The 26,702-nt window shown below is 40.4% G+C and overlaps 1 protein-coding gene across 1 annotated transcript in view; it reads left to right on the top strand.

Annotated features, from left to right (window-relative positions):
• The first annotated feature begins 21,896 nt into the window (after positions 1-21,896).
• LOC141540567 (fatty-acid amide hydrolase 1-like) overlaps positions 21,897-26,702 on the top strand; it is a 16,555-nt gene continuing 11,749 nt past the window's right edge. The window contains exon 1 of the mRNA XM_074264649.1: positions 21,897-22,261. Coding sequence (XP_074120750.1) covers positions 22,046-22,261 — 216 coding nt within the window. The 5' untranslated portion in view covers positions 21,897-22,045. The remainder of the gene's footprint in view (positions 22,262-26,702) is intronic.

Genomic DNA, 26,702 nt, shown 5'->3' with positions numbered 1-26,702 from the left:
ATATGATGCCCAGGCTCTTTTTTTTTTTTTTTTTTTTGATCATGACTTTCAGGTAGATCAATAATTTTAAAATTCTCTTTTGTTTATAATTGTTTGTAACTATAATTGTTTATAATTTGTTTATAATTGTTTATCTATTTTTCCACTGAGATATTTCATATTTTTTCTTTTTTTTTCTTTTTGGTTTTGCTTTACTGTATCTTGATTTCTCATAAAGTCATTAGTTTTCATTTACTCAATTCTAATTTTTAAGGAAATATTTTCCTCAGTGAGCTTTTGTACCTCCTTTCCCAATTGGTCAATTTTGCTTTTTAAGGCAATCTTCTCCTCATTAGCTTTTTGTATTTCCTTTTGCACCATTGTCAATTCTTTTCCTAATTTTTCCTCTATCTCTCTTGCTTGATTTTGAGCTCTTCCATGGCCTGAATCCAACCCTTATTTTTCTTGTAGGCTTTGGAGATGGGAGCCTTGACTCTGTTGTCATCTTCTGAGTGTGGGTTTTGATCTTCTTTGTCACTATAGTAATTTTCTATGATCAGAAACTTTTTTTGTTGCCTGCTCATTTTCCTAGCCTATTATTTGGCTTTTAACTCTTGTTAACTTTTCCAGGGTGGAAGGTGCATTGTCCCAAGCTTCAGGGATTTTGTGTAGCTGTTTTCAGAAATCCTTCTAAGAATCTGACCACAAGCACTCTTTTCTGTTAAGAGTGTGTCCCTGCGACACTGTAGCTAGAAGATCTAGTATGCTGAAGCCACAGAATTCTTCTGTCTTGATGCAGGATTGCATGATGGACTCCCACCCTGGAGTCCCCAGACTTTTTCTGCTGATCTTCTAAGTTGCTTTAAAATAGATAAATAAATAAATAGCAAAAGAAAAGGGACAAAATTAAGCAAGTCAGAATGCTTGAGGCTGAATGTCAGAAACATTGACCTAAAAAAGCAGGTAAGAGGTGCCTCTAATCAGGACTCATTACCTCAAGCAAGGACACTATACTTTAAGTCTTCCTGAATAGAGACTATAAATAATATCTTTGCTTTTAGATCAATCATTTCAGATACAAACTTCCATTCCCACCCACTAAACTTCACAAACAAAAACCAAAAACAACTTAATAAAACCAATCAGCTTATTAATCATTGTGTCACAGATCTCAAGTGTGTACAATATTCCATACTTTTCTCACCTTTTCAGTTGGAAAGAAAGTAGGAAAGAAGGAAACAAGCCCTTACCAAGGCACTATGCTAATTGCCTTACAAATTATCTCATTTGATCCACACAACACCCCAAAAAAACCCTTCCCGGGGAAGCCAAATGGAGTGACATGGCTAATCAAGCCTGCCTCTGACAAATTGGTGCAACACAATGGCTCCATTCCTGTCCCAGCCACAGAAATGACCATGAGGGGCCTCCTTCTCACTCAAGAAGAAGCCAAGGAAGGGAGAGATAGTTGAACTTCCTGCCAACTCTTCTGCCATGTAGAAAGGAGACTCCTAGTGAAGATCTCGGGGGTAGAGGATATAGACGTTCACATATTGGTGGATGGATTATTTGGGCTCTCTTTCATGGCACTAAGCCTGTGATAAATCTTGACAGCAGTAAATACCTTATCAGGCTATGGGGCAGCCACATTTGTCACCCACTCAATTACCATCACCCAGACAATGGATCTGAAATCAGGGCATAAGTTGTAGTAGGTATGGTGGAATGATGGAACAGACAAAATGCATCCACTTTTTGGCCGGACAGTCCGGCACCATCGGTCCACTCTAATATGTCTTCCATGCCTGGGGGATGTCTCCACTCTCAGATATTTGACACTCCATTATCAGGAAGAAAACGAAAGGAATCCACTAGGTTACAACTGGTGGTGAGTAAAAAGGAGAAAGCTAAGAGAAAAATAAAGGCACTAAGAAAGAGGGTGCTGAAGGCTCCTTACCTGCCAGCAAAGAAGGGCCCTTACAGGAAAGCCTGATCTTCCAATTGACCCCTGGATGAGGTGCTGCTGTCCAGAGAAGAGCTGATGTGCAAGACGCACGAGCAGTTTGTGCAGAACCATGGGAGAGGGGCTGAGAAATCTAGTTAGACCTCAAACTCAGATTACCGAAGGAGAAAGGCAAAAAGCACGTCTCTGATATGAGCACTCTATGGCTAAACCAACAAAGAAAGTCGCACTGATGGAACTCCACCTTGCCAAAAGACATCCCCTTGATGCAAGGACCTCAGCGGAGGCAGCTACAAAATCTGGACTGCTGCTGATTGGATGATGAGGGAGTCACCCAGAATTTAGCCAAATTTGGGATTACCAAGGGAGCCCTGGGGCGTGTTTGGGATGTCAAAAGGCTCAGTTGATTTTAAGAGCTTAAGATGTGATGGCATAGCGTGTGCTGGACAAGATATGAGGCACCAGTTGCTAAGAATGTGGCTGCAGACATCACTCTCCAGCTCCGGAAGTCTGTCACCACCAATCCAGAGGGGAAGGTGATGGGTGTGTTTGCATTGTGACTTAGTAAAGTAAGTACTACAGGAGTCATTGGTACAGATTTTGGAGCCCCGGAGGCCTGTGAAGGACACGCTCTGAGATCTGAAGGTTCAGTGTTGTCAGCGTCCTTCCTCTGGGGTCAAAGGATTGAGCAAATCCCCCAATCTTTTGGCTTTTAGAGAATAACTCAGTGTGCTCGTTGCTCCTTGACACATTTTGGGCAGGGTTGGTGGAGCAGCTGCACACCCACATACCTGTTTGTACTGTTGGAGAAGGGCTGCCATGGGCTCAACCCTTCAAGGTGGTCTTGGTGGAAACAGCTGCAAGACCTTGTACCCTTGATGACTGCTCTGGTCCACCTGGATCTGGAGCTTTTTGTTGAGGAAGTCAATGTGGGAAAATATCAGCTTCAGATACCTCGGGTCATTGATGATGTGTTCTCATTAAACCAGAGACCATTGATGACAAGGTGACAAGGGGCTGCTGCCATTTTTGCAACACACACCACAATCTGACCCGGGGTCTTTGTTGGACTTGGCCGGGTCTGCATAGCCTCAGTGTCAAGGTCTTGGTGGCTGCTCTTGTGCACTCCCTTCCAAATTCCAGATCCTTGGTCATTGTATGATATATTCTTAATTGCTGCTAATTCTGACAACTGAAGCCCACCTGGAACTTTAAAGCATGCACTAGGCCAGGGTGAACTGTTATAAATGAAGAGGCAGAGTTCTAAACTTCCCAAACCAGGAGGGCCAAGCTGTTGTGCTTTTAGCTCTTCTTTAGAGTTCATTTGTGAGCTTTGCCTTTGGGGGAAGTCTCCTTGGAAAGACATATCCTTCACTCTTCCCATTCTTTCCCCTTCCCAGTAGATCCTCTTGAGGAAGACTTGTGATTTCCTTACTCTATCTTCTCCAGAATTCCTGGTGTACAAATGCCGCACTGAAAAATACAAACTACTTTAAGGCTTGTCTTGTAGGTATTGCAGATGAGCTGTTAGTGAAATAAAATAAAGGTTATCCATCCAAAGAAATACATAATTTGTATATTTTACATAAAGAATGATAAATCATGTATTATATATGTTTATTCATATAAATATATAGACAAATGTATATAAATGATAAATTTATATAATCCACTTTCTTGGAAACAGATACTGGGGGTGATATAGAAGGGATTTTGGGATTTCTTTTAGGTCTACAGAGGACTTTATGGTGAATCTTGGGTGTCCTTGGAGCTCTATGGTGGGAATGTCAGAGCTCAGAGAAATTTTTGAGGCCATTCTACTATCACATCAGGATCTCCTTCTAAATCTTTTTCACCAAAGTTACCAACAGTATCTCTCTCTCTCTCTCTCTCTCTGTCTCTCTCTCTCTCTGTCTGTCTCTGTCTCTCTCTCTCTCTCTGTCTCTCTCTCTGTCTCTCTCTCTCTGTCTCTGTCTCTGTCTCTCTCTGTCTCTCTCTGTCTCTCTGTGTCTCTCTCTCTCTCTCATTTTCTCTCTCTCTCTCTCTGTCTCTCTCTGTCTCTCTGTCTCTGTCTCTCTCTGTCTCTCTCTGTCTCTCTCTCTCTGTTTCTGTCTCTGTCTCTCTCTCTGTCTCTCTCTGTCTCTGTCTCTGTCTCTGTCTCTGTCTCTGTCTCTCTCTCTCTCTCTCTCTCTGTCTCTCTGTCTCTCTCTCTCTCTCTCATTTTCTCTCTCTCTCTCTGTCTCTCTCTGTCTCTCTCTCTCTCTCTCTCTCTCTCTCTCTCTCTCTCTCTCTCTCTCTCTCTCTCTCCTCTCTCTCTCTCTGTCTCTCTGTCTCTCTCTGTCTCTCTGTCTCTCTCTGTCTCTCTCTCTCTCATCTCTCATTTGAACAGAAAATGAATATTTATTAAATGGGAATAATTTAAAATCTGTCATATTTACAATTGGATTTGTCACAGCAAATATCAAAAGCTTTAAATAAAAGATTTGAACTAAAAATTAAAAATAGAAGAAAGCACAAATAAGTTAAGCAACTTTAGCTTGACCTAGTTAGACATAATGGTAACAATGAAAAATTGGAAATGGCAAAAGAAGGAACATTAACACTGATTCAATATTTCTTAAGAAAAGCTTTCTCGTCTCATTTCTAAACTATATAAAGAACTGTGTCAAATATATAAGAATACAAGTCATTCTCCAATTGGTAAATGGTCAAAGGATATAAACAGGCAATTTTCAGATGATGAAATTAAAGCCATCTATAATCATATGAAAAAGTGTTCTAAATCACTATGGATTAGAGAAATGCAAATGAAAACAACTCTGAGATACCACCTCACACCACTCAGATGTCTAAGATGATGGGAAGAGATAATATAAATGTTGGAGGGGATGTGGAAAAACTGGGGACACTGATACATTGTTGGTGGAATTGTGAACGGATCCAACCATTCTGGAGAGCAATTTGGAACTATGCCCAAAGAGTTCTCAAACTGTGCATACCCTTTGATCCAGCAGTGTTACTACTGGGCTTACTGGGCTTATATCCCAAGGAAATCATAAAGGAGGGAAAAAAGACCCACATGTGCAAAAATTTTTGTAGCAGCTTTTTTTGTGGTAGCAAAGAATTGGAAAATGAGTAGATGCCCATCATGTGGGGAATGGCTAAACAAGTTGTAGTATATGAAAATAATGGAATATTACTGTTCTATAAAAAATGATGAACAAACTGATTTTAGAAAGATCTGGAAAGATTTACATGAACTGATGCTTAGTGAAACAAACAGAACCAGAAAAACATTGTACACAGTAACAGCAAGAATGTACAATGATCAGCTATGAAAGACTTGATTCTTCTCAGTGGTTCAGTGATTCAAAACAGTCTATTGACTTTAGACAGAAAAGCCATCTGTATCCAGAAGAAGAACTAAAAGAGACTGAATGTAAATCAATACATATGTTCACTTCTTTTTTTCTATTTTTGTTTTCTCTCCCATGGTTTTTCCCTTTTGTTCTGATTTTTCTCTCCCAACATGATTCATAAAGCAATGTGTATTAAAATAAATAAAGAAAAGTTTTTCCAACATAACTCAATTTTGCTTTCTTTCTTTTTTTTTTCCCTGAGGCTGGGGTTAAGTGACTTGCCCAGGGTCATATAGCTAGGAAGTGTTAAGTGTCTGAGATCAAATTTGAACTTGGGTCCTCCTGAATTCAAGGCTGGTGCTCTATCCACTGCGCCACTTAGCTGCCCCCCTCAATTTTTTTTTCTTAATTTGTAATACCTCAGTTTCCCTAATGGCCACTCCCCCCTTCCTTGCCCCATTGGACTGAGAGAATTGGGGCCTTGAAACTCTGGTCACACTCACATTCCAAAGAGTCATAACACTCCAGATGGCTTAACTCAAAGACTTGGGTAGTACTCAGCATCTTTTTGGCCCAGACTTCCTGTCTCCTGCCTGACTACCTTCTCGACTCCCAACCTGTCAGAATTAAAATGTTATGGTCCTTCCTGGAATTTGCAATCACCAAGTGCTTCCCCCCCCCCTTTGCCTTTTTCCCCCTGATAGCTGGAACCTTATAAAAGTCTCTAGAATTACTTGCTGGGTGCTGCATGTTTTGAGACAAGAGTCCTATTCAGCCAGCTTAGGAGCCAGACAGGGGTTCTGTTCAGCCACTATTCCAAATTCTCCACTATTAAAATATTTAAAACCTATTCTCTGTCTTGCCTCAGTTTCTCCGGCATTACAAATTAACATTTTATTTTTCACAATTACACAAAAAAGCAATTTATAATCTTTTTTTCTCAAATTTTGAGTCCTAAATTCTCTTTGTCCTTTCCCCCCATTGAGAAGATAAACAAGTTGACAAAGGTTATACATGTATAGTTATGCAAAACACATTTCCATGTGAGTCATTCTGTGAAAGAAAACAGACCAAACCCAAAAAAATCAAATAAAGAACATAAAGAAAAAGTACCTTTGATCTGTATTCAGCTTTATTAATGTAAAGGTATTTTTCTCAATTCTCCCTTTCTTCCAATGTAAGCTGACCCACTCTCTATGAAGGTCTGGTATCCTTTAAAAAAAATCCTTGATAATGAACCATTACAACCATTGATGACCAACTGCTGCCAAGCCATTTAGATTCTCCATGGCTCTTAGAGGCGCTCGTTGTCCTTGTGGAAAATCTGGTAGTAAAAGATGGGCTTTGTATAGAGAGTCTTGATTCATGCAAAGGGCTACACCAAGAGTTGGTTTTCCAAAGGTGATTCAGCCTACTTTCCACACAGACATCCCTACATTAAAATGCAAATAATAGCCTCACAGGTGATACAAGATAGTGAGTGAGTATTCCCTAAAGGTCACTTCCCTATGGCCAAATCCAATTATCTGTATTCCCCTGACCCAGTACTCATATTCATTCTTAACAGAAACACTGTCTACTTATCAATCCCACCCTCTCTTCTTTCAAAGCCTCGGGAGCTCCCAGAGCACTGCCCTGATCTGCATTTTCTATCATTTTAGGGGGCTTGTCCTCTTTTCCCCACATTTTCAAAGTTCTTCCAGTTCTGCCTTTGCCATCAGGTGATTATGGGCTCTTGGCCAAGTATCTTCTCCTCCCCTGGGTCTCAGTTTTCCAATTTATTTCTTGAGTTTGTTTGGAAGGATGACACAATTTCCCAAATGTGAACCATTTGGCTTTCCTCCCATGGTGTTTGATTCAAAACACCTGCTAGGTCAGAATGCAAATTATAGCCCCACAGGTGTCTGGGCAAGTCCTAGGCTTTCCCCTCAAGAAATAATTTACAATTTAAAATAAGGATGGGAAATTAGTGAGCAGAGTAGGTGGAAAGAGATAAGGAGTAGAAATGGAACTAGATTTGGAGTTAACAGAAATTGAGAAACTCACTGGAAGGAATCTTAGAGGTCACCTAGTTTCAAACCCTGTCTTCTATTGTTACTCAAAAACCTTCAATGAGGGGGGAAACCTAACATCCTCCTCCCCAAGACAGCCTGGTCATTACACCATCAAATTAGGAGAAGTCTAGATTCAACTCTCATCACTGACGGGTAAAATGTGACCACTTGTACTGCCAGCTGGGTTTGATGAGATTAATCTGGAGGGCTGAAAGAAGAGATTCAAGTAACACATTTAGAATCATACAAGACTTTGCAGCAGCTACTAAGATTGAGAGGAGATGTTAGAATACAACTCTTTAAAAGACAAAAAAAAAAAAAGAATAACTTACATTTCAAGGCTGAGTGTAATCCTACATGGAAAAAAAAAAAGTGGATTATTAATGGAAAAAAAAGGCTTTTCAATATTCATGATGAAAAGACCAGAGCTGAGTAGGCTTTCCCCCCTGAATTCAGTAGTATCTTATTTTTCCAATACATGTAAAGATGGTTTTCTTCTTCTTCTTCTTCTTCTTCTTCTTCTTCTTCTTCTTCTTCTTCTTCTTCTTCTTCTTCTTCTTCTTCTTCTTCTTCTTCTTCTTCTTCTTCTTCTTCTTCTTCTCTTCTTCTTCTTCTTCTCCTTCTTCTTCTCCTTCTTCTTCTCCTTCTTCTTCTCCTTCTTCTTCTTCTTCTTCTTCTTCTTCTTCTTCTTCTTCTTCTTCTTCTTCTTCTTCTTCTTCTCCTTCTCCTTCTTCTTCTCCTTCTTCTTCTTCTCTTCTTCTTCTTCTTCTTCTTCTTCTTCTTCTTCTTCTTCTCCTTCTCCTTCTTCTTCTCCTTCTTCTTCTTCTTCTTCTTCTTCCTTCTTCTTCTTCTTCTTCTTCTTCTCTTCTTCTTCTTCTTCTTCTTCTTCTTCTTCTTCTCCTTCTTCTTCTCCTTCTTCTTCTTCTTCTTCTTCTTCTTCTTCTTCTTCTTCTTCTTCTTCTTCTTCTTTCTTCTTCTTCCTCTTCTTCTTCTTCCTCTTCTTCTTGTTCTTCTTGTTCTTGTTCTTGTTCTTGTTCTCCTTCTCCTTGTCCTTCTTTTTCTTCTTCTTCTTCTTCTTCTTCTTCTTCTTCTTCTTCTTCTTCTTCTTCTTCTTCTTCTTCTTCTTTCTTCTTCTTCCTCTTCTTCTTCTTCCTCTTCTTCTTGTTCTTCTTGTTCTTGTTCTTGTTCTTGTTCTCCTTCTCCTTGTCCTTCTTTTTCTTCTTCTTCTTCTTCTTCTTCTTCTTCTTCTTCTTCTTCTTCTTCTTCTTCTTCTTCTTCTTCTTCTTCTTCTTCTTCTTCTCCTTCTCCTTCTCCTTCTCCTTCTTCTTCTTCTAGCTTTTTATTTACAAAACATATGCATGGATAATTTTTCAACAATGACCTTTGCAAAACCTTCTGTTCCAAATTTTCCCCTCCTTCCCCCACTCCCCTTGATATCAAGTAGTCCAATATATGTTAAATATGTTGAAATATATATTAAATCCAATATATGTATACATATTTATACAGTTATCTTGCTGCACAAGAAAAATTAGATCTAAAAAGAAAGAAAAAAAAACCTGAGAAGGAAAACAAAAATGTAAGCAAATAATAACAGAAAGAGTGAAAATGCTATGTTGTGGTTCATACTCATTTCCCATAGTTCTCTCTCTAGGTGTAGATGACTCTCTTCATTACTGAACAATTGGAACTGGTCTGAATCGTCTCATTGTTGAAGAGAGCCACATCTACCAGAATTGATCTTCGTATAATCTTCTTGTTACTGTGTATAATGATCTCCTGGTTCTGCTCATTTCATTCAACTAAAGATGGTTTCCAATATTAATTTTTGTAAGATCTTGCATTCCAAATCTTTCCTCTCTTCCTTACCTATCTTCTCCCCAAGACATCAAGGAATCTTATATTTATATATACACAATTATTTTAAACGTATTTCCATTAGTCATTTTGTGAAAGAGAAATCAGAACAAAAAGGAAAAAACCTGGAGAAAGAAAAAGCAAACAACAAAAAGTGAAAATACTTTGTTTTGTTTCACATTCAGTTTCCATAGTTCTCTCTCTGGATGCAGATGGAATTTTTCCATCCCAAGTATATTGGAATTGTCTTGAAGTAGAATTGCTGAGAAGAGCCAAATTTATCAAAACTGATCATCACACAATCTTGTGTACACTGTTCTCCTGGTTCTGCTCATTTCACTCAGCTTTAGTTCATGTAAATCTGTCTAGGCTTTTCTGAAATCAGTCTGCTCATCATTTCTTATAGAACAATAATATCTCAGTACCTTCATATACCATAAGTTATTCAGCCATTCCCCAATTGATGGGTGTCCTGAGGAAGAGTTTTGATATACAGACACGAGAGTACAAAGAAATCTAGGAAACATAAAATGATAATGTCATTCTAATGAGGGAAAGGAAAGGGGGAACCCCATTTTTGGTGCATAGATAGTAAGATAATCCCATGAGGCGCAGTGTCCCCTGTAAATTCATTTACAATCCAGAAAACCTAGATTGATAAATAAAAGGTTAGAAAGACGTCAGAGCCAGAGGTGGCCGCTGGGTAGGCAGGAACCCTTACATGGCTGGAGGGATACCATGTGTTGGCTGGGAGGGCTCCTGCCAAGAGGGTGCTCCGGCTCATTTCTTTTATATCTAGAAGATGATGGGCGGTACCCCCAAGTTCTTGGAGGGCTTTTCAGTTAGCTCAGATCAGGTGAGGCCTGGGGAAAGCTGAGCTGATAGTAGGGCTGGGCCTGGATATTCAAAGGGTGCCTTTGACCAGGATTTGTGAATCAAGGTCAGCCATGGGTTGGGCAATTAGAAAGGAATCTTAAAGGGACATCAACCCCATCAACACTAACATTTTGAGTGTGGGAGAAGAAACATATGTCGTCAAAAGATATTAAAGGAGTTAAATTTAAAAAGTGGTCCTAGAGGATGAATCTATTATTTTATGAGAACCCAAAGAGGAGAAAGAGAATGTAGAAGAAAAGAAAAAGATGGAGAAAGGAAGAAAAAAAGTCTTACTATTTCTCTTAATGAGAGTATATAAGGATACATAAATATGAGGGAAAACATGGGATAGCAGTGGGCATTAGATGCTTACTCTTATTTGAAATGGACAAAGTAGTATTGAACACAATACAGGATTTGATAAGAAAATACATAAAATTCAATAAGAAAATAATCAGGGATGAAGAAAGATTAAGAGAAAGGTTAATCCAGGGGAAGAAAGAACCACAAGCAAAAAAGACTTAATAACCCTTAAGGGGAGGAGTAAAAGGAAGGGAAGAATTAGATTCTAAAAGGATACCTTAGATTGCCCTCTAGACATGGAGGAATTGTGGCCTCAGTTATGGCATATAGAGTGTTATTATGCCATAAATAAGGCATGAGAAGTTGCCTGTGTCATGCTGGAGACATCTTTCTCAATTCTCCTTCTTTCTTACAAGGTAGGTTGACCTACTTCCTAGAAGTCTTGATATCCTTTCTGCCTTTCTTTCAAATCATTGTTAGACAAACTCCGAGCAACCTATGTAATTACTCACAATTTTATTTTCCATAATGATGTCAGAAAATTTGGGGTAGCAAAAGTTGATATGTAGTGAAATGAAGAGATTGGAACCAAGAAAATAATTTTGACAGGGACAGTAACACTGTCAAAACAAACAATCTTGAAAGGTTTGAGAATTCTGTTCAAAGCAATGACCAACCATACACAGCCCCACAGAACCTAAAATAAAGTTTGTCTGTTATGTGTTGAAAGGACATCATCACCTTGTGACTTTGTCTTACTTGACCATGCTTATATGTGAAAAGTATTTCCTTCTCCCTTCCTTCCTTCTTTCTTCTCTCCCTCCCTCCCTGTTTTCCTTCCTTCCTTTTTTTCTATTGTCTTTCCTTCACTTCTTTCTTTGTTTCCTTTCTTTCCTTCAGTTTTCAATGGTGATATGAAGTCAGGGGAAGGTTCAGAATAGTGACGCCAAAAATAAGAGGACCTGGTCTTTTTCAATGTACAGGAAAATAGAAGGAAGTTTGAAAAGAGGCATAGAAGAGCAAAACAGTTTTTTTTTTAAATAGCATATGTAATTTATTATAACTTTTTTTTTTCAAAGAAAAAAGTAAGAATTATGAAGTGGAGTTTTATAGTCCTCTTTTATATTCTTCTGTATGCATGGAAATGCTTTTTGGAAGATAAATAGAATAAAAAATTTTTAAAATTTAAAGGTACCGTATGGGAAATTTTCTCTTTCTTGTTTAGTTTATTGTAAAACAAGAAATATGCTATAAGCCCCTGTGTGAAAGAGACCTTAAGCCCTTCCCACCTGGAATCAACATATGGCCTATGAATATGGGCCTCTGTCTATTCTGCTATTAGGTATAGTATTGGAAATAGCTAAGATCTTGTAGGTAAGTAGGTGACACGTGTATATGTCGGGCCTGAAGTCAGGAAGCCCTGAGTTTAAATGCAGCTTCAGGCAATTGCTATCTGTGTAACTCTGGACAAGTCACTTTATCCTCATGAAATGGCAAAGTACTCCCATATCTTCACCAAGAAAACCCCAAAAGGGGTCATGAAGAATCAGATACAGGTAAAATTAATTGAACAATGACAATGATCTTGTGAGCTTCACAAGGTTAGGATGACAAATCACCAGAAGTCTAAGAGACAGAGTCTTTGCTAGCTGAGATGCTGAGGAATGAAGTCCTATTTGACCCAATGTAGACATTAAGCAGCCAAGAGGAAGACACAACCATAGTGTGCAAAAAGTAGTGTGCTTTGGTCTATGTTCAGACGCTATCAGTTCCTTGTCTGGAATGGGTGCCATTTTACAACATGAGTTCTTCAGAATTATTTTGTATCATTGTTTTGATAATAGACACATACACATATTTGAAGAATAAGATCTTTATCAAAGATACTTGCTATAAGAAATTTCTCCCAGTTTTCTGCTTTCCTTCTAACATTGATTGCATCAACTTTTGTTCATACAAAAACTTTTAAATTTTATATAATCAAAATTATCCATTTTACATTTTGTAATGCTTTTTATATCTTATTTGGTCCTAAATTCTTTCCTTCTCCATAAATCTGACAGGTAAACTATTCCTTGCTCTCCTAATTTGCTTATGATATTACCCGTATGTCTAAACCATGTATCTATTTTTACCATATCTTGGTGTATGGGATGAGGGGTGTGTGTGTGTGTGTGTGTGTGTGTGTGTGTGTGTGTGTTCTATACCTAATTTTTTCCATACTGTTTTTCAATTTTCCCTGGCTTTTTTTTTTTTTTTTTTTTTTTTTTTGTCATTTATTGGATTTTTGTCCCAAATTCTTGAATCTTTGGGTTCATCAAACACTAAATTACTATGGTTGTTTATTACAATGTATTGTGTAACTAATCTATTTCACTGACCCACCACTCTATTAGTCAATACCAGATTGTTTTGATAATTAACACTTTATAATATAGTTTGAGATCTGGTATGCCTAACTAACCATTTTGTTTTCCATTGATTTCCCTTGACATTCTTGACCTTTTGTTCTTCAGGATGAATTCTGTTATTTTTTTCCCCCAGCACTGTAAGGATGGGGTTCCTGCAAAACAAGAGAAGGGAATTGTAAGGGTCCTTTAAATGGGTGACCACAGCGCAACAGGAGATTGAGTGACCCAGAAGTGTTCTCTGTGGATATAGGACTTCCCTGTGGGTGGGATCCTGGCCACATTGAGATAGCTTCGTAATGGGTGACTCTCTTGCTGGTTGGCTGTGTGTGTGACCTCACAGGCCCTTTATAAGCCCACTGCAGATAGCAGTCGCTCTCTTTAACATGGCTCCCTAGCCTGGGGTAGCCGAGCCAAGCTGATGGATAGCCGAGAGAGGTAAGGAGTTTGGTAGTGAACCCGTGGGTCTTCAGACCAGGTGTTCACTAGGGAACTAACAAGTCAGGGCATTATGTGAGTAGGTATAATAAAGACTTTTAAGATTACACGTGGCTGTTCTTGAGCGCGCTACCGGTTATTAAACTATAGATTCAAGAGATCGTGGCCAGAGACCTTTGAAGGCCTCAGAGGAGGCGAGCTGGGTAGAGTTCACACTGCAAAGGTCAGTGGTCAAAGGTATTCTGTGAGGCCTAGGACAGACTGGTAATAGTAACTGCCAGGAGGGCATGTTACACAGCATTAAAAGATATTTTGGTAGTTTGATTAATACAACATTGAATAAATGGATGATATTGTCTTATTACTCGCTTGTTATATGGGGTATTCAAGGAGGACTATTACTCTAGTATGGGAACCTGTTGAGCCGTTTTCAGGACTGCTCAACCATTTTTGGTGTCCTTCTGATCCACCCAAATTTGAGTCTCCAAGAAGCTGTAGCAAGCAACAGCCACATCTGAGCAGATGGGCTGATTGAGTGTAACTGACAGATTTCAAACCCGTTGATGATTTAGGGAATGTCTACCCCAAGTGTGTGAAGACTTTCCTCCATTGGGAACACGCAGATGAGAACAATTTGTTCCAACTCCACAGAAGTAGGTGAAACAGGTGTTGTAAAGCGTTTAGAGCTCCGTCAGATGTGGAAGAGAGCATCCCTGGCCATCGCCGGTCATCCTGACTTTTGTCCTGTTACTGAACTTTGGAAGAAAAGTGAAGCTGATGCCTGTGTGCAACTCTGCGTCCCTTAAATGCAATTCACAAATCAAGACATCACCCTGTGATGTCACTGGTCCCTCTTCAAAGAGGAAGGACAAACAACAAAATCCAGATATTTCCAGTAAAGAAATTTAGTCTCCATCACAAAGAAGTCAGAGGTCATAGAGCTATAAATAAACAGTTAGGGATTTTCTAAATTAGAGCTCAGAGTAATTATGACTGAACTCAAAACTTTTTATCCTTTATAAACTCCCTAAATAAAACCTAAGAAAAAAGAACTACTTGGGACTTAGGGATGATTTTATTACCTCCTAGGCTTAAAACAAGCTACTTATTCTAACATAATTTGTAATGCTAGGCTCTCTTCAAGCCTTCCTTTTGTCATTCTTTCTGTTTAAATTCTAGGTTTTTTGTTAATCCATATGAATTTTGTTTTTATTTTTTTCTAGTGTCAAGTGCCTCTTTTGTCATTTGATTAGCACAATTATTTCTTATTTTATTGTTTGTAGCTAATTACCCAGTTCCTTTAAACTTTTTTTAAACATTTGACATAAATCCTAATAATTATCTTTATTTCATTTATAATTTGAAATTAATCTTTTTCATTTTGATTTTGTCAATTTGATTTTTCTTCTCTCCTTCAAATCAAAATAGCCAATGTTTTATTAATTTTGCTAGTCTTAAAAACTGATTCTTTGTTCTAATGATTAAGCCTATGCTCTTTTTTAAAAAAAAATATTTTTAGATATTTCTCCTCTAGGTTTCAAGATGTTTTCTTGGTGTGTAAACTTGTTTTGGAGTTGTTAATTTGTTGATTTAAAAAAAATGTTTATTTAGGTCATTTACCTTTTATTTCTTCTATTTTGTTAATATATGTTGCCTCAGGTAACTCTCTGAATTATAAATGGATTGTGATATGAGTCAATAGAGGGAGTGCCAACATTGGAAGTTTCGACCCTGACAAAATGATAGGTTCCTTGGCATTTTGATGTATACTTTCAGAAATATAATTTTTCTTTTGAAAATTGCTTTTAGCCACATTTCATAAATTTGAGTATTTTGCATGTTATTATTTTCTTTAACAGAGCTAATTATTGTTTCAGTGACTTGTTTTTTGAACTTTTCACTATTTAGAATGTTAATTTTCCATCCTCATCATTTGCTTATATTTTCTTTTATTAATTACTTTGATTCCAACCTAGCCCATAAGGAACCTGTTTAATATTTCTTCCTTTTTACTTCTTTTATATTTTTCCTCTGGAACATTATCAATTTTTGTAGACATCATATGATGCTGAGAAGTACTTACATTATTTAGTAGTCCTATTCAGAAACTGACATGTCTTTCAGGTTTAATTTTTCCAATGATTTTTTAAGTTCTCTATTTTCTTGTTTATCTTTCCATCATACTAATACAGCTGTGTATTACAATCTCTGGAATTGATGGGGGTTGAGGTCCCTTTAAGATTCCTTTCTAATTGCCCAACCCATGGTTGACCTTGATTCACAAATCCTGGTCAAAGGCACCCTTTGGAATATCCGGGCCCAGCCCCACTGTCAGATCAGCTTCCCCCCAGTCCTCACCTGATCTGAGCTAACTGAAAAGCCCGCCAGAACTGGGTACCGCCCATCATCTTCTAGGTATAAAAAGGGCCAAGCCGGAGCCCTCTTTGCAGGAGCCCTCCCAGCCAACACATGGTATCCTTCCAGCCATGTAAGGGTCCCTGCCTGACAACGGCCACCTTTGGCCCTGACGTCTTTCTAACTGAACTTTACTTCCAAATTTCTACAATAAACCTTTTATTTATCAATCTAGGTTTTCAGGCCTGTAAATTCATTTACAGGGGACACTGCGCCTCATGGGATTATCCATGTGCTGAGAAATGGGGTTCCCCCTTTCCTTTCCCTCATTAGAATCACCTGAAACAAAGTACAATTTATTCTAGTCTCTCATTTTTGTTTTATATATACCTTTATATTTCCAAATATTTCTTGGATACAGCAAATTCCTAAATTTTATTTTCCCATTCATTTTTATCTTTCTCTTTCATTCCATTGAGTAGTTTAATCCATTTATATTTATGGTTGTAATTGTTTTTAAGTTTGCAATTCAAAAACTGCCTGGAGCTGAGAGGGAGGAGGTGAAAAGATAATTTTTTCTTGTCTATTTACTTCTTTCATGTTGCTTTTCCTCCTTCTTAAGAGTCAGTGCTTAGCTCCGATGATTTGCTTTGCATATATAAGGAAAGAGGGACACGATTCAGTCCCTAACCACATTTAATTGATGATCATAGAATGTAGGCAGACATGAAGTTTAGCACTCTGTGATTACTTCCTGAGGTTCTATATCTCTGAGTCAAGAAAGAAATAATGTGATTGGCTGAGCAAAGAAATTAGCCATGCCCCGCTGGCTAAACTGGCTATAATTTCTCTTTTTAAACCAACCCCACTTCTACCCCCTTATGAGAACATCTCCGTAATATAATATAATGCTTCTCTATCATATACTCCTCTCCTCTTTGATAGATCTTGTTCTTTTTGAATAGTAGATACTCATCAAGAGCATAGTCTAGTCACATGTCTCAGTGATAACCATCAAATCAAATTGGCTTCTTTGCACTAGCACCTTTGGGTTCCCCTTCCTTTTTATCTGCATATGATACATGCATATCCACTTAATTAACCCTAACCATTTACACTCAATGCTTCCTGGTCACCTCCTCTCCTTCTCTTCTAGGGCCAGTCCAGTTTAGTTTCCAATCTCTTCATTTAATCGATACTGTTCTCTTCAAAGTTGCCTATGAGGTCTTAATTTCTAGATCTAATGACACTTTCTCAGTTCTTGAAACCATCAGTCACTCTCTTGTCTTTTCGTGATGCTGTCATTTTTCTGATATTTTTTCTCTTTACATTTACTCTGCATATACTTGTGTGTGTCCTTGCTGTCTCCCCTGTTAGAATGTAAACTTGAGTGGGGATTGTTTTATCCATTGCTTTTGTATCTCTAGTATCTGGTACATTCCTTATTCAGTTGTATCCGACTCTTCATGATCCCATTTGGAGTTTTCTTGGCCAGGATACTGGAGTGATTTTCCATTTTCTTCTCTATTCCATTTTACAGATGAGGAACTGAAGCAAACTGAATTAAGTGACTTGTCTAGTAAGTGTCTGAACTCACCAAGATGAGTCTTGCTGACTCCAGGCTGGCATTCTATGCACCGGGCCACTTAGCTTCCCGGGTGTTCATTTTCTGGTCTCAACTTTGTGACTTTGTGACTTGTGAGTGAGTTGTATTTAAATGAGGCAGAGCTGTGCAAAGTCATCAGCCTCATTCTCTCCTCCAGATTCATATGGGTCAAATGGCAAAACAAAAGTCAGGATGACAGGTGATGTAGATCCTTAAGAAATGGCTATTATGATAAATGTGGAAATTTGTTTAGAAGAATTGCCCATGTTTAACTTATATTGCATTACTTGCTGTCTAGGGGAGGGGAGAAGAGGGAGAAAGGGAAAAAAATTGGAACACAAGGTTTTGCCAGGTGAATGTTGAAACTATCTTTGCCTGTATTTGGAAAAATAAAAAGCTATTATTATTATCCTTAAAAAAGAAGGAAGAAGTTAAAACAAAAAGAAATGGTTTATTAATGGGAGGAGACAATCCTTCCTGATACCCTTTAGTAAGGATGCAAAAGAAATGGCAGAGAGATCACTTCTCAGGAACTAGATTCTTCCTCCATAGGTGGTTCTCCTTTTGACTGCCAGAGGTTACTTTTTACAATTACTTCCTGCCTCAACTGAGCCTCCTTAAAACAAAGTGTTGGGTTTTTTATTTTGTTTTGTTTTGCACTTGTCGTAGACTTTTTGGGGAATCCAGCAAAGCTTATGGTTTCCTTCTCAGAAAAATGTTTTAAAATTCATGAAGTAAAATACATATTATATCATAAAGGAAAATGTATCTAACCAACTGTAGCGAACAAAGCTCCCTGTTTGACAAACTATATTCTTTTCTCTTTATGTTTGAATAACGAACAATTCATTTCAATTATGCCTTCCCTTATGAGATGACCTGTTTTCTCCATCTATCCTGTAGACCTAGTTTTTTAATATACTGTCACCCCCATTCCAATGGCTTTTCATGATCCTGTTTTCTCCCGGCTCTCCAGTTTTTTGATGGCTCCTCTCAAGTCTCCTTTGCTGCTCCTCCCTTTTTACTTCTCCAGTCTTTCCACATATTACTCTCCTGTTTTCATTCTGCAAGCCAGCCGTACATGTGACAGTCCATCTCTCACCTTTTCCCTATCTGTTCCTGGAATACTCTTCCTCCTCACATCTCACTCTTAGAATCTCTACATATGGTCTTTTCCAATTTTTTCCTTTCCCTAAGATAAAACTGCCTTCTTGTCAGAATCATCTCATAATAACATAATAGAGACATGTGTAAGGAGGGACTGGCCAGCGGGAGCCCAGTCCTCATAAGCATATGCTGTGTGCTCCCTTCTATTTTGTTGAAGAAGCCTTTTGGTTAGCTGCTGAGCCAGATGTAAGTATAAATTTAAAAGGACACTAATTTGTCAAAATGATTCCTGCCAACCTGGTGGTGAGGCAAGGATTACTCTAAGCCTCTTGTTGGGATAGGAACCTTTTACCTTCTTCATACATGTCTTAACCAAGTAGTCTGTCAAGTGTCCGGCAAGTCATTGCTTCTTGCTCTTGCCTGGGTTGTCTTTCCTTTGGTAGAGGGCCCACAAGATTGCAAAAGGTCCAGGAAATGGAATCAGTACTCATATTTGCCAACATTAGCATGAGATGAACAATGACACAGTGGCCTGTTGCAGCAAAGATCCAATTCTGTCCTAATGTAGGCAGCATTTGGAAGTCAACTTGGTGCGGTGAATTCTTTGTAGCAAATGATTTCAAGCTCAGCCCCACAATTACCAGAGACTGAAGTGCTATAACTGAGTTGGGGATATATTTGTATTTCATTCTATATTTTCCCGGCAAATATCCCTTTAAAAATTACTAGAAATAAACTGTGCATCTCCTTTGATCCAGCAGTGTTTCTACTGGGCTTATATCCCAAAGAAATCTTGAAGAAGGAAAAGGGACCCACATGTGCAGAAATGTTTGTGGCAGCCCTCTTTGTAGTGGCCAGAAACTGGAAACTAAGTGGATGCCCATCAATTGGAGATTGGCTAAGTAAGTTATGGTATATGAATGTTATGGAATATTATTGTTCTGTAAGAAATGATCAGGAGGATGATTTCAGAAAGGTCTGGAGAGACTGATATGAACTGATGCTGAGTGAAATGATCAGAACAGGAAATCATTGTACAGGACAACATCAATATTATAGGATGATCAATTCTGATGGACATAGCTCTTTCCAAAATGAGATGATTGAGGCCAGTTCCAATGATCTTGTGATGAAGAGAGCCATCTACACCCAGAGACAGAACTGTGGGAACTGAATGTGGATCACAACATAGCATTTTCATTCTTTTGTTATTGTTATTTCCTTGCATTTTGTTTTCTTTCTTATTTTTTCCCTTTTTGCTCTGATTTTTTTCCCTTTTTTTTTTCCCTTTTTGCTCTGATTTTTGCAGCAAGATAATTGTATAAATATGTATACATATGTTGGATTTAAACATATATTTTAACATATTTAATATCTATTGGATTACCTGCCATTTAGGGGGGGTGGGGGGAAGAAGGGGAAAATTTGGAACACAAGATTTTTCAAGGGTCAATGTTGAAAAATTATCCAATGCATGTGTTTTGAAAATAAAAAACTTTAATAAAAATTACTTGATATTAATTGATTATATCATGCTGGAGTGATTAAAAATACTGAGTTGATCAATAACATAAGAGATACTGTTGATCAATATTAGGTAAAAGACATTAGAAGGAAGTCTTGAGATGATAGCAGTAAAATTAATAATAGTAATAATAGTTAACATTTATTTCTTGTTGTGTTCAGTTGTTTAGCCATGTCCGGCCACACCAGACTCTTCTGTTCTCTACTCTCTCTCGAAGTTGTCCAAATTCGTGTTTATTGTTTCCATGACACTATTCATCTTATCCTCTACCATCCCCTTCTCCTTTTGTCTTCAATTTTCCCCAAGATCAGGATCTTTTCCAATGAGTCCTGTCCTCACATTAGGTAGCCAAAGTATTTAAGCTTCAGTTTCAATATCTGTCCTTCCAATGAAAAATAGGAATTAATTTTTTTTAGTATTAACTGATTTGATCTTCTTGCTGTCCAAGGGACTCAAAAGTGTTCTCCAGCATCACATTTCAAAAGGACTGATTCTGTAGCCCTTAACTTCCCTTATAGTCCAACTTCCACAGCCATATATTTATTCTACCGGAAAAATCACAGCTTTGACTCGGCAGACCTTTGTCCGCAAGGTGTTTCTTCTTTTTAATATGTTGTCCAGATTTACCAGGGCTTTTCTTCCAAGGAGCAAGCATCTTTTAATTTCATGGCTATAGTCGAGCTCTGCAGTGCTCTTTGACCCAAGAATATAAAATCTGACGCTGTTCCCATTTCTTCTCCTTCTGTTTGATGGGAAGTGATGGGATCAGTTGCCAAGGTCTTAGGAGTTTTTTTATGTTAAACTTCAGGCCAGCTTTTATGTTCTCCTCTTTCACCCTCATTAAGAGGCCTCTTAATTTTTCACTTTCTGCCATCAGAGTGCTACCTTCTGAATAGCTGAGATTTTTCTTGGTCATCTTAACTCTGGCTCTTGTTTCATCCAGCCTGGCATGTCATGGGATAGAAGTTAAATCAATAAGGTTATTTATTTATTTTTTTTTTGTACTCCTTTCTCACTCTTAAGCCAATTGTATTTAGGATCTTTTTTTCATTTGATGCTCATAACCCTGGGAGGTGAAAGCCACTATTCCCCACAATTTATAGATGAGCAAACTGAAATGGACAGAGACTGAGTCACTTGTTGAAGATCTCAGCAGCCAGTTAGTGTCTGAGACAAGATTCGAACTCAGAACTCAGCACTCTTATCTACTGTACCACTTACCTACCACTATAGATACCTCCACTTCCTCTGTGTGGGGACTTAATTTGCCAGTGAGAATGGGAGATGACATAGTTTTCATGAATTATAGATGTAAAATCCTGGCCCAGTGACTTCCCTCTGGCATTACCTTCCCTGTACTCTATCCCTTACGTACCCAGTTATTTATGTGTTCTGTCCCCATGTAGGCTGGGAGCTCCTTGAGGACAGGGACTGGTTTTGCCTTTGTTTGTACCCACAACACAGAGCTTGTTGACTGACTGACTGACAGCCCTTTGGTCCTCAATCTCAGACAGATGTAGTTGCCCTGCCTCTAATCTCTGCATTGGGAACCTGCTCAGTTTTCCATCAGTAAGGTAGGAGGTGGAAGGACCAATGAGACAGTGATCACCAACTCAGTCTCCTTCCTACCCCCAACCATCACTCAGCCATTGGGGGTTGGGCTGGGGTCCTCCTGGTCCCTAAAATTCTGCCTTCTCCCTGCTGCTGCTGGCTGCTCTCCAGTCTCACTGGGCCTGAACTCTGCCCTGCCTCACCTCCCTTTGCTCCCTTACCCCTCCCACACTCCCTACACAAAAGTGACCAGAAGACCATAGAACCTGGGGCTAGAAGTTACCTAGCTGCTCCCAGAGGAGAGGAAAGAAAGGAGGATGCTCAGTGGCTGCCAGAAATGCGTCACCTGCAAGCCTTGAGGCTAACCTCCAGTGGGGTCCACCCTTGGTGTACAGCCCAGGCTGGGTGAGGCTGATTGAGTCACCTGCTGGCGAGGCATAAATGGGATGCTCTGAACTCCTTTGGAGCTCAGTCCCCAAAGGCCCGGGACAGAAGTCTTGCTGTCTACCCCATCTTTTTCCCCACCACGGTTCTGGAGTTTGGTCCCAGAGGATCCAAATCATCAGAGCTTCGAGGTCACTGAGTCCTCCATCTCTCTCACCTGGCTTGGGATCCAAGGAGCCCAGCCTCGCCTACCCAAGAGATCTCTCTGACTGATTGCAGGATGTTGCACCAGGAAGGAGTCTGTGAGGTACTCCAGAAGTCGGGCTGGTTCCTGTTGTCCTTCTTTTTGACCCTGCTGGTCCTTGTGATTGGCACCTATCTGATTCGGAAATGGGAGGCTAAAGCCAGGGCCCGGGCCAAGATCAGAGAGGCCCAGAAGAGGCGGGAGGAGTCCCTGAAGAAGATGGAGAACACAATAGAACGGCTAAAGCGACAGGTAACTCCCATTGGCAGTTCCACTCAGACACACTCACACTGCCCCCCACCCCTGCCCCAGAACCAGCAGACTCTTCTTGGTGCAATTCTGTCATCCAAGGACAGGACCCTTCCATTCTCTAGCGGCAGCTTGGGCTGGATGGGGGAATCTTTGATACAAAGGGACCCTCTGAGGAGGTGAAGGACCCGGGCACTGACAGTTCAGCCAGAAACTGTTTGAGCTGGCAAAGACCTTGTAGTAGACTATGCCTTTTACTTGACAGAGGGGCCTGCGTCCTACAGAGAGGAAGGACATAAGGAAAATGACCAACTCCCATTTCTCTATAGTTTAACCCCTGATAAAACATTTTCCTTATGATGGGCTCCCTAAGAAGATAGTAGGAATCCTGTGCCTGTTTTTACAGAGGTGGAAAGTGAGGCTGAGGGAGAAAAGAGGTGGTCCAATGTTCCAGTCCCAGGTTTTCTGGCTCCAGGCCCCAAAGTCTCTTTATCGTACCTTCTCCTCTCTAGACCAAATATGGGCACAGTTTCTGTTAGAATTTAAGAGATGATTATTGATGTCCATTATCTTATTGGATCTTTTTCCAAAATTTTATTTAGTATTTTATTTTCTCCAAGTTACATGTAAAAACAATTTTAGCATTCCTTCTTTTCTTTTATATTTTGAGTTTTAAATCCTCTCTCCCTCTCCTCCCATTCCCATTGAGCAAACAATTTGACATGTTATACATGTAGTCATAAAAAACATATTTCCAATAAGTCCTTCAGTGAAAGAAAATATAGACCAAAAACACCCAAGAAAAATAAGTAATGACTTGTCATAAATAAAGTAAAGAAAAATTATCTTTGGTTTGCATTCAGGCTCTACCAGTTCTTTCTCTGGAGATGGACAGCACCTTTTGTCATAAGCCCCACAGAATTGTCTTAGATCATTGCATTGCTGAGACTAGCTACTCATCCCCTCCTTGATCCTTCACTAAGATTCCCCTTTTCCTGTTTTTATGTGCCCCGTGTGGCAGAAGGGAAGAGGGAGGGGAAGCAGACCCAGCCCTTCCTTCAAGAGGCTCCAAAAATCAGAGGTCTTTGGGAATTCTTGTAATAGTAAAAAAGAAGAAAGGAAGGAAAAAAGAAATATCGAGCACCTACTATGTGCCAGGCACTGGACTAAGCATGTTACAAATATAATATCATTTGATTCTTGCAACAACTCTGGTAGTGTTATTAATTGTCATCCTCATTTACAGGTGAGGAAACTGAGGCAGGCAGAGACTTGACTTGCTCAGACTCAGACAGTTGTGTCAGTTCTGATTTGAATTCAGATCTTCTTGGCCAGCTCTTGGGGAAAGAGGAAAGTGCTTTGGACCTCAAGGGGAGGTGAACAAGGACTTGGAAGGAGAGTTGTGTGTGAATGGGATGTGTGCAGCTAGACATGGAAAGATTCTGCCTGGCTGGGGCAGAAAGTATGTAAGAGGAGGAGTCTGTGACAAACAATATGAGATGAAGCTGGAGGCAGACGAGGCAGTGGGAGCCAATGAAGATCTTAGAGCAGGGGAGGGTCATATGCAGAGCTTCAACTCCCCATACCTCAATCAATACAAGGTCTCCCCTCCCAGCTCTTCTGGACCGAACGCTTGTAATCTTAGGCTCCACCACTGCTCCTCAACCCCCATCTCAAAGGAGGGAGAGAAACTGTAGGAAATACTCAGTTTGTATGGGGGAAGAGGAAGCATTAACTATAAGAAGTCCTTAGGGGCCCAGGTTTTAATACTGGATTTAGAGCTGGGAGGCACTTTGGAGGTCATGGGTTCAATGCCCTGATTTTATAGAGAAGTAGACTGCAGCCTGCGGAAGGAAGCAATCTGCCATGGCCTCAGCAGTAGAAAGTGGCAAAGTCAAGTTTTGAACTCAGGTCTTCTTACTCCCAGCCCAGGTCTCTTTCTACTGCATCTCCCTGAGTTACCCTTTGCTGAAGGCCCATGGGTAAATTGAGCTGGACTGGGTTATGGGGATCACATTCACAGAGTTCCAGAATCTTGGAGCTAGAAGGAAACTAAAGATCCTCTGATCTGAGTGAGAATCCCCGCTGACATCCCCCAGTAAGGAACCATCTGGCCTTTGCTTCTCCTTGGAGATCTCCAAAGACGGGGAGCTTACCACTCCTCTCACTGTTGGAAAGTCTGAATTGACTTTCTTCCCTCCACCCCATTATTGCCCCCGGCTCTGCGCCATAGGACCAATTAGGTCCAAGTAGCCTACTTGTTTGAAGGCCCTGGAATCCCTGGTCCTTCTCAGTCCACCCTCTCATTTTTCTGCTCTGCAGTCCAGGTGCTTCTGAACCCTCGCTGTTGGGGAGGCCTTCCCTAGGTCTAACTCAGATCCTTCCTGCTGTGGTGAAAGCCCACTGTATATAAGAGGAAAAAAAAACAACAGGGCCCCTGTGTCCAGCAGCGCAGGTCTGTGATCATCATTTATAAGCAGCTCCACGTCCCTGGTGTGGGGAGGAGGCGGGGAGGCCCAGAGGGCTCAGGCCCAGACAGACCAGTGAGGAGCCCACTGTCTGAGCCAGGCCCAGCGAGCCCCAGGCCAGGAAGGTCAGGCTATTTCCAGCCTCGTGCTGCTGTCCCAGCCGGTAGCGTCACCAGGATGCCAGTGATGGGGAGATTGATTGCAGCCAGGCCTTTCTGTCAGACTCTGACAGCCTGGGAGAAGAATGTGTATTAATATTAATTGGAGCTAATTAGTTGGATAAATCAATCCGCCCGGAGAGACTAGGCTGTTCCCACCAGGATTGGAGCAGGCCAGACAGGTCTAATGAGGTTGTTGTTGGAAGTATGTTTCTGTGTGTGTGTGTGTGTGTGTGTGTGTGTGTGTGTGTGTGTGTCTGAACTCTATGGTGTGAGATTGTGTATACGGAGTGAGTGTGTTTGATGGTGAACAGCTGCGTCTGGGGGTAGGTGGGAGGGGGCATTGTGAGTGTACTTAGCAGAGAAGGTCAGCTCTGCATAGGAGATGGAGCCACACAGTAGGGCTGGGGTGCATGGGGAGCCTGGCTGACATTTTGCCTCTGACCCCTGATGCTTGTGATCCTCAGTTGTCTCATGTGAAAATACAGGATGATAATGGCCAAGACTGGGTAGGATGAGATGAGATTACATAAACCACCATCAAGGTGCACAGTGAGGGGGTTAGCATAGTTGGGTGTGTGTGACTGTGATGGAGTCTGGGAGCCTGAGGTTTAATTTTCTTTCCTCCTCAAGCCTCAGATTTCTCATCCACAAAGTGGGAAGAACAATCCTCACACGACCCACCTTAAGAACCTATTAGGGTGAAAGCTCTTTATCTGACTAGGATCAGAGCTCCTAGTTCTGCCTCCCCTGCACCTTTCAATCCTGCTCCTTCAAAACCCTCACAACCAGATTCCAAGTCAAAAGTTGAACAATGTCCCCCAGGGCTTACCTCCTTGAGCTTTTTGCTGGTTCCCCAACCTGAGTGCCTAGCTCTGTGCCAGCAGGAGAGAGGAGTGAGGAGTGTGTCTGGAAACAGAACTTCTCTCCAAGGACCAGTGAGAGGACAAGGGTCATTGCACAGAAGGAGCTGAAGAGGTAAGGAGGGCCCTAACTGAGAGATGCAAGCATTGGAGTCCCAGGATCACTCACGCAGAGGAGGTTATATTCATGTAGAAGGAACAGAAGAAAGTTGCAGGGTCTGTGCTCAAATCCCATCACTGGAACCACCTGTGTGGTTGTAGACAAATCACTTACCTGTCCTGGGCCTCAGTTTCTGCCTCTATAACAGGAAAGGGGTAAGATTGGATAATTTCTGGGATCCATACCAACTTTTTTGTGAGTCTGGGGAGGGAGATGGGCATGAATGAAAATGAGGAGAAAAGGGGTTCTCTTTGCTAGTGTGTCCTGGGGTCAGCTTATCTCCTCAATTCTCTAGAGACCAGCAGTATGTCACTAACAGACTATCTCTTTCATTACCCTGATCCCATAGTATCATAGAAATTAAAGTTAGGAAGGTCTTTAGGAACCATATTCAAGTTCCCTTTCCTCCATACTATTATATCTCCTCTCTCTCTCTCTCTCTGTCTCTCTCTCTGTCTCTCTCTGTCTCTCTCTCTGTCTCTCTCTGTCTCTCTCCTCTTTCCTCTCTCTCTCTTTCTCTCTCTCTCCTCTCTCTGTCTCTCTCTGTCTCTCTCTCCTCTCTTTCTCTGTCTCTGTCTCTCCTCTCTCTCTCTCTCTCTCTCTCTCTTTCTCTCTCTCTCTCTGTCTGTCTCTCTGTCTCTCTCTCTTCTCTGTCTCTCTCTCCTCTCTTTCTCTGTCTCTGTCTCTGTCTCTGTCTCTGTCTCTGTCTCTCTCTCTCTCTCTCTCTCTCTCTCTCTCTCTGTCTCTGTCTGTCTCTCTGTCTCTCTCTCCTCTCTTTCTCTGTCTCTCTCTCCT

The sequence above is a fragment of the Sminthopsis crassicaudata genome, chromosome 4 (assembly GCF_048593235.1).
Source record: "Sminthopsis crassicaudata isolate SCR6 chromosome 4, ASM4859323v1, whole genome shotgun sequence".
Taxonomy (NCBI): domain Eukaryota; kingdom Metazoa; phylum Chordata; class Mammalia; order Dasyuromorphia; family Dasyuridae; genus Sminthopsis; species Sminthopsis crassicaudata.
Note: the sequence above shows the minus strand (reverse complement) of the source record. Positions and strands in the feature narration are given on the sequence as shown.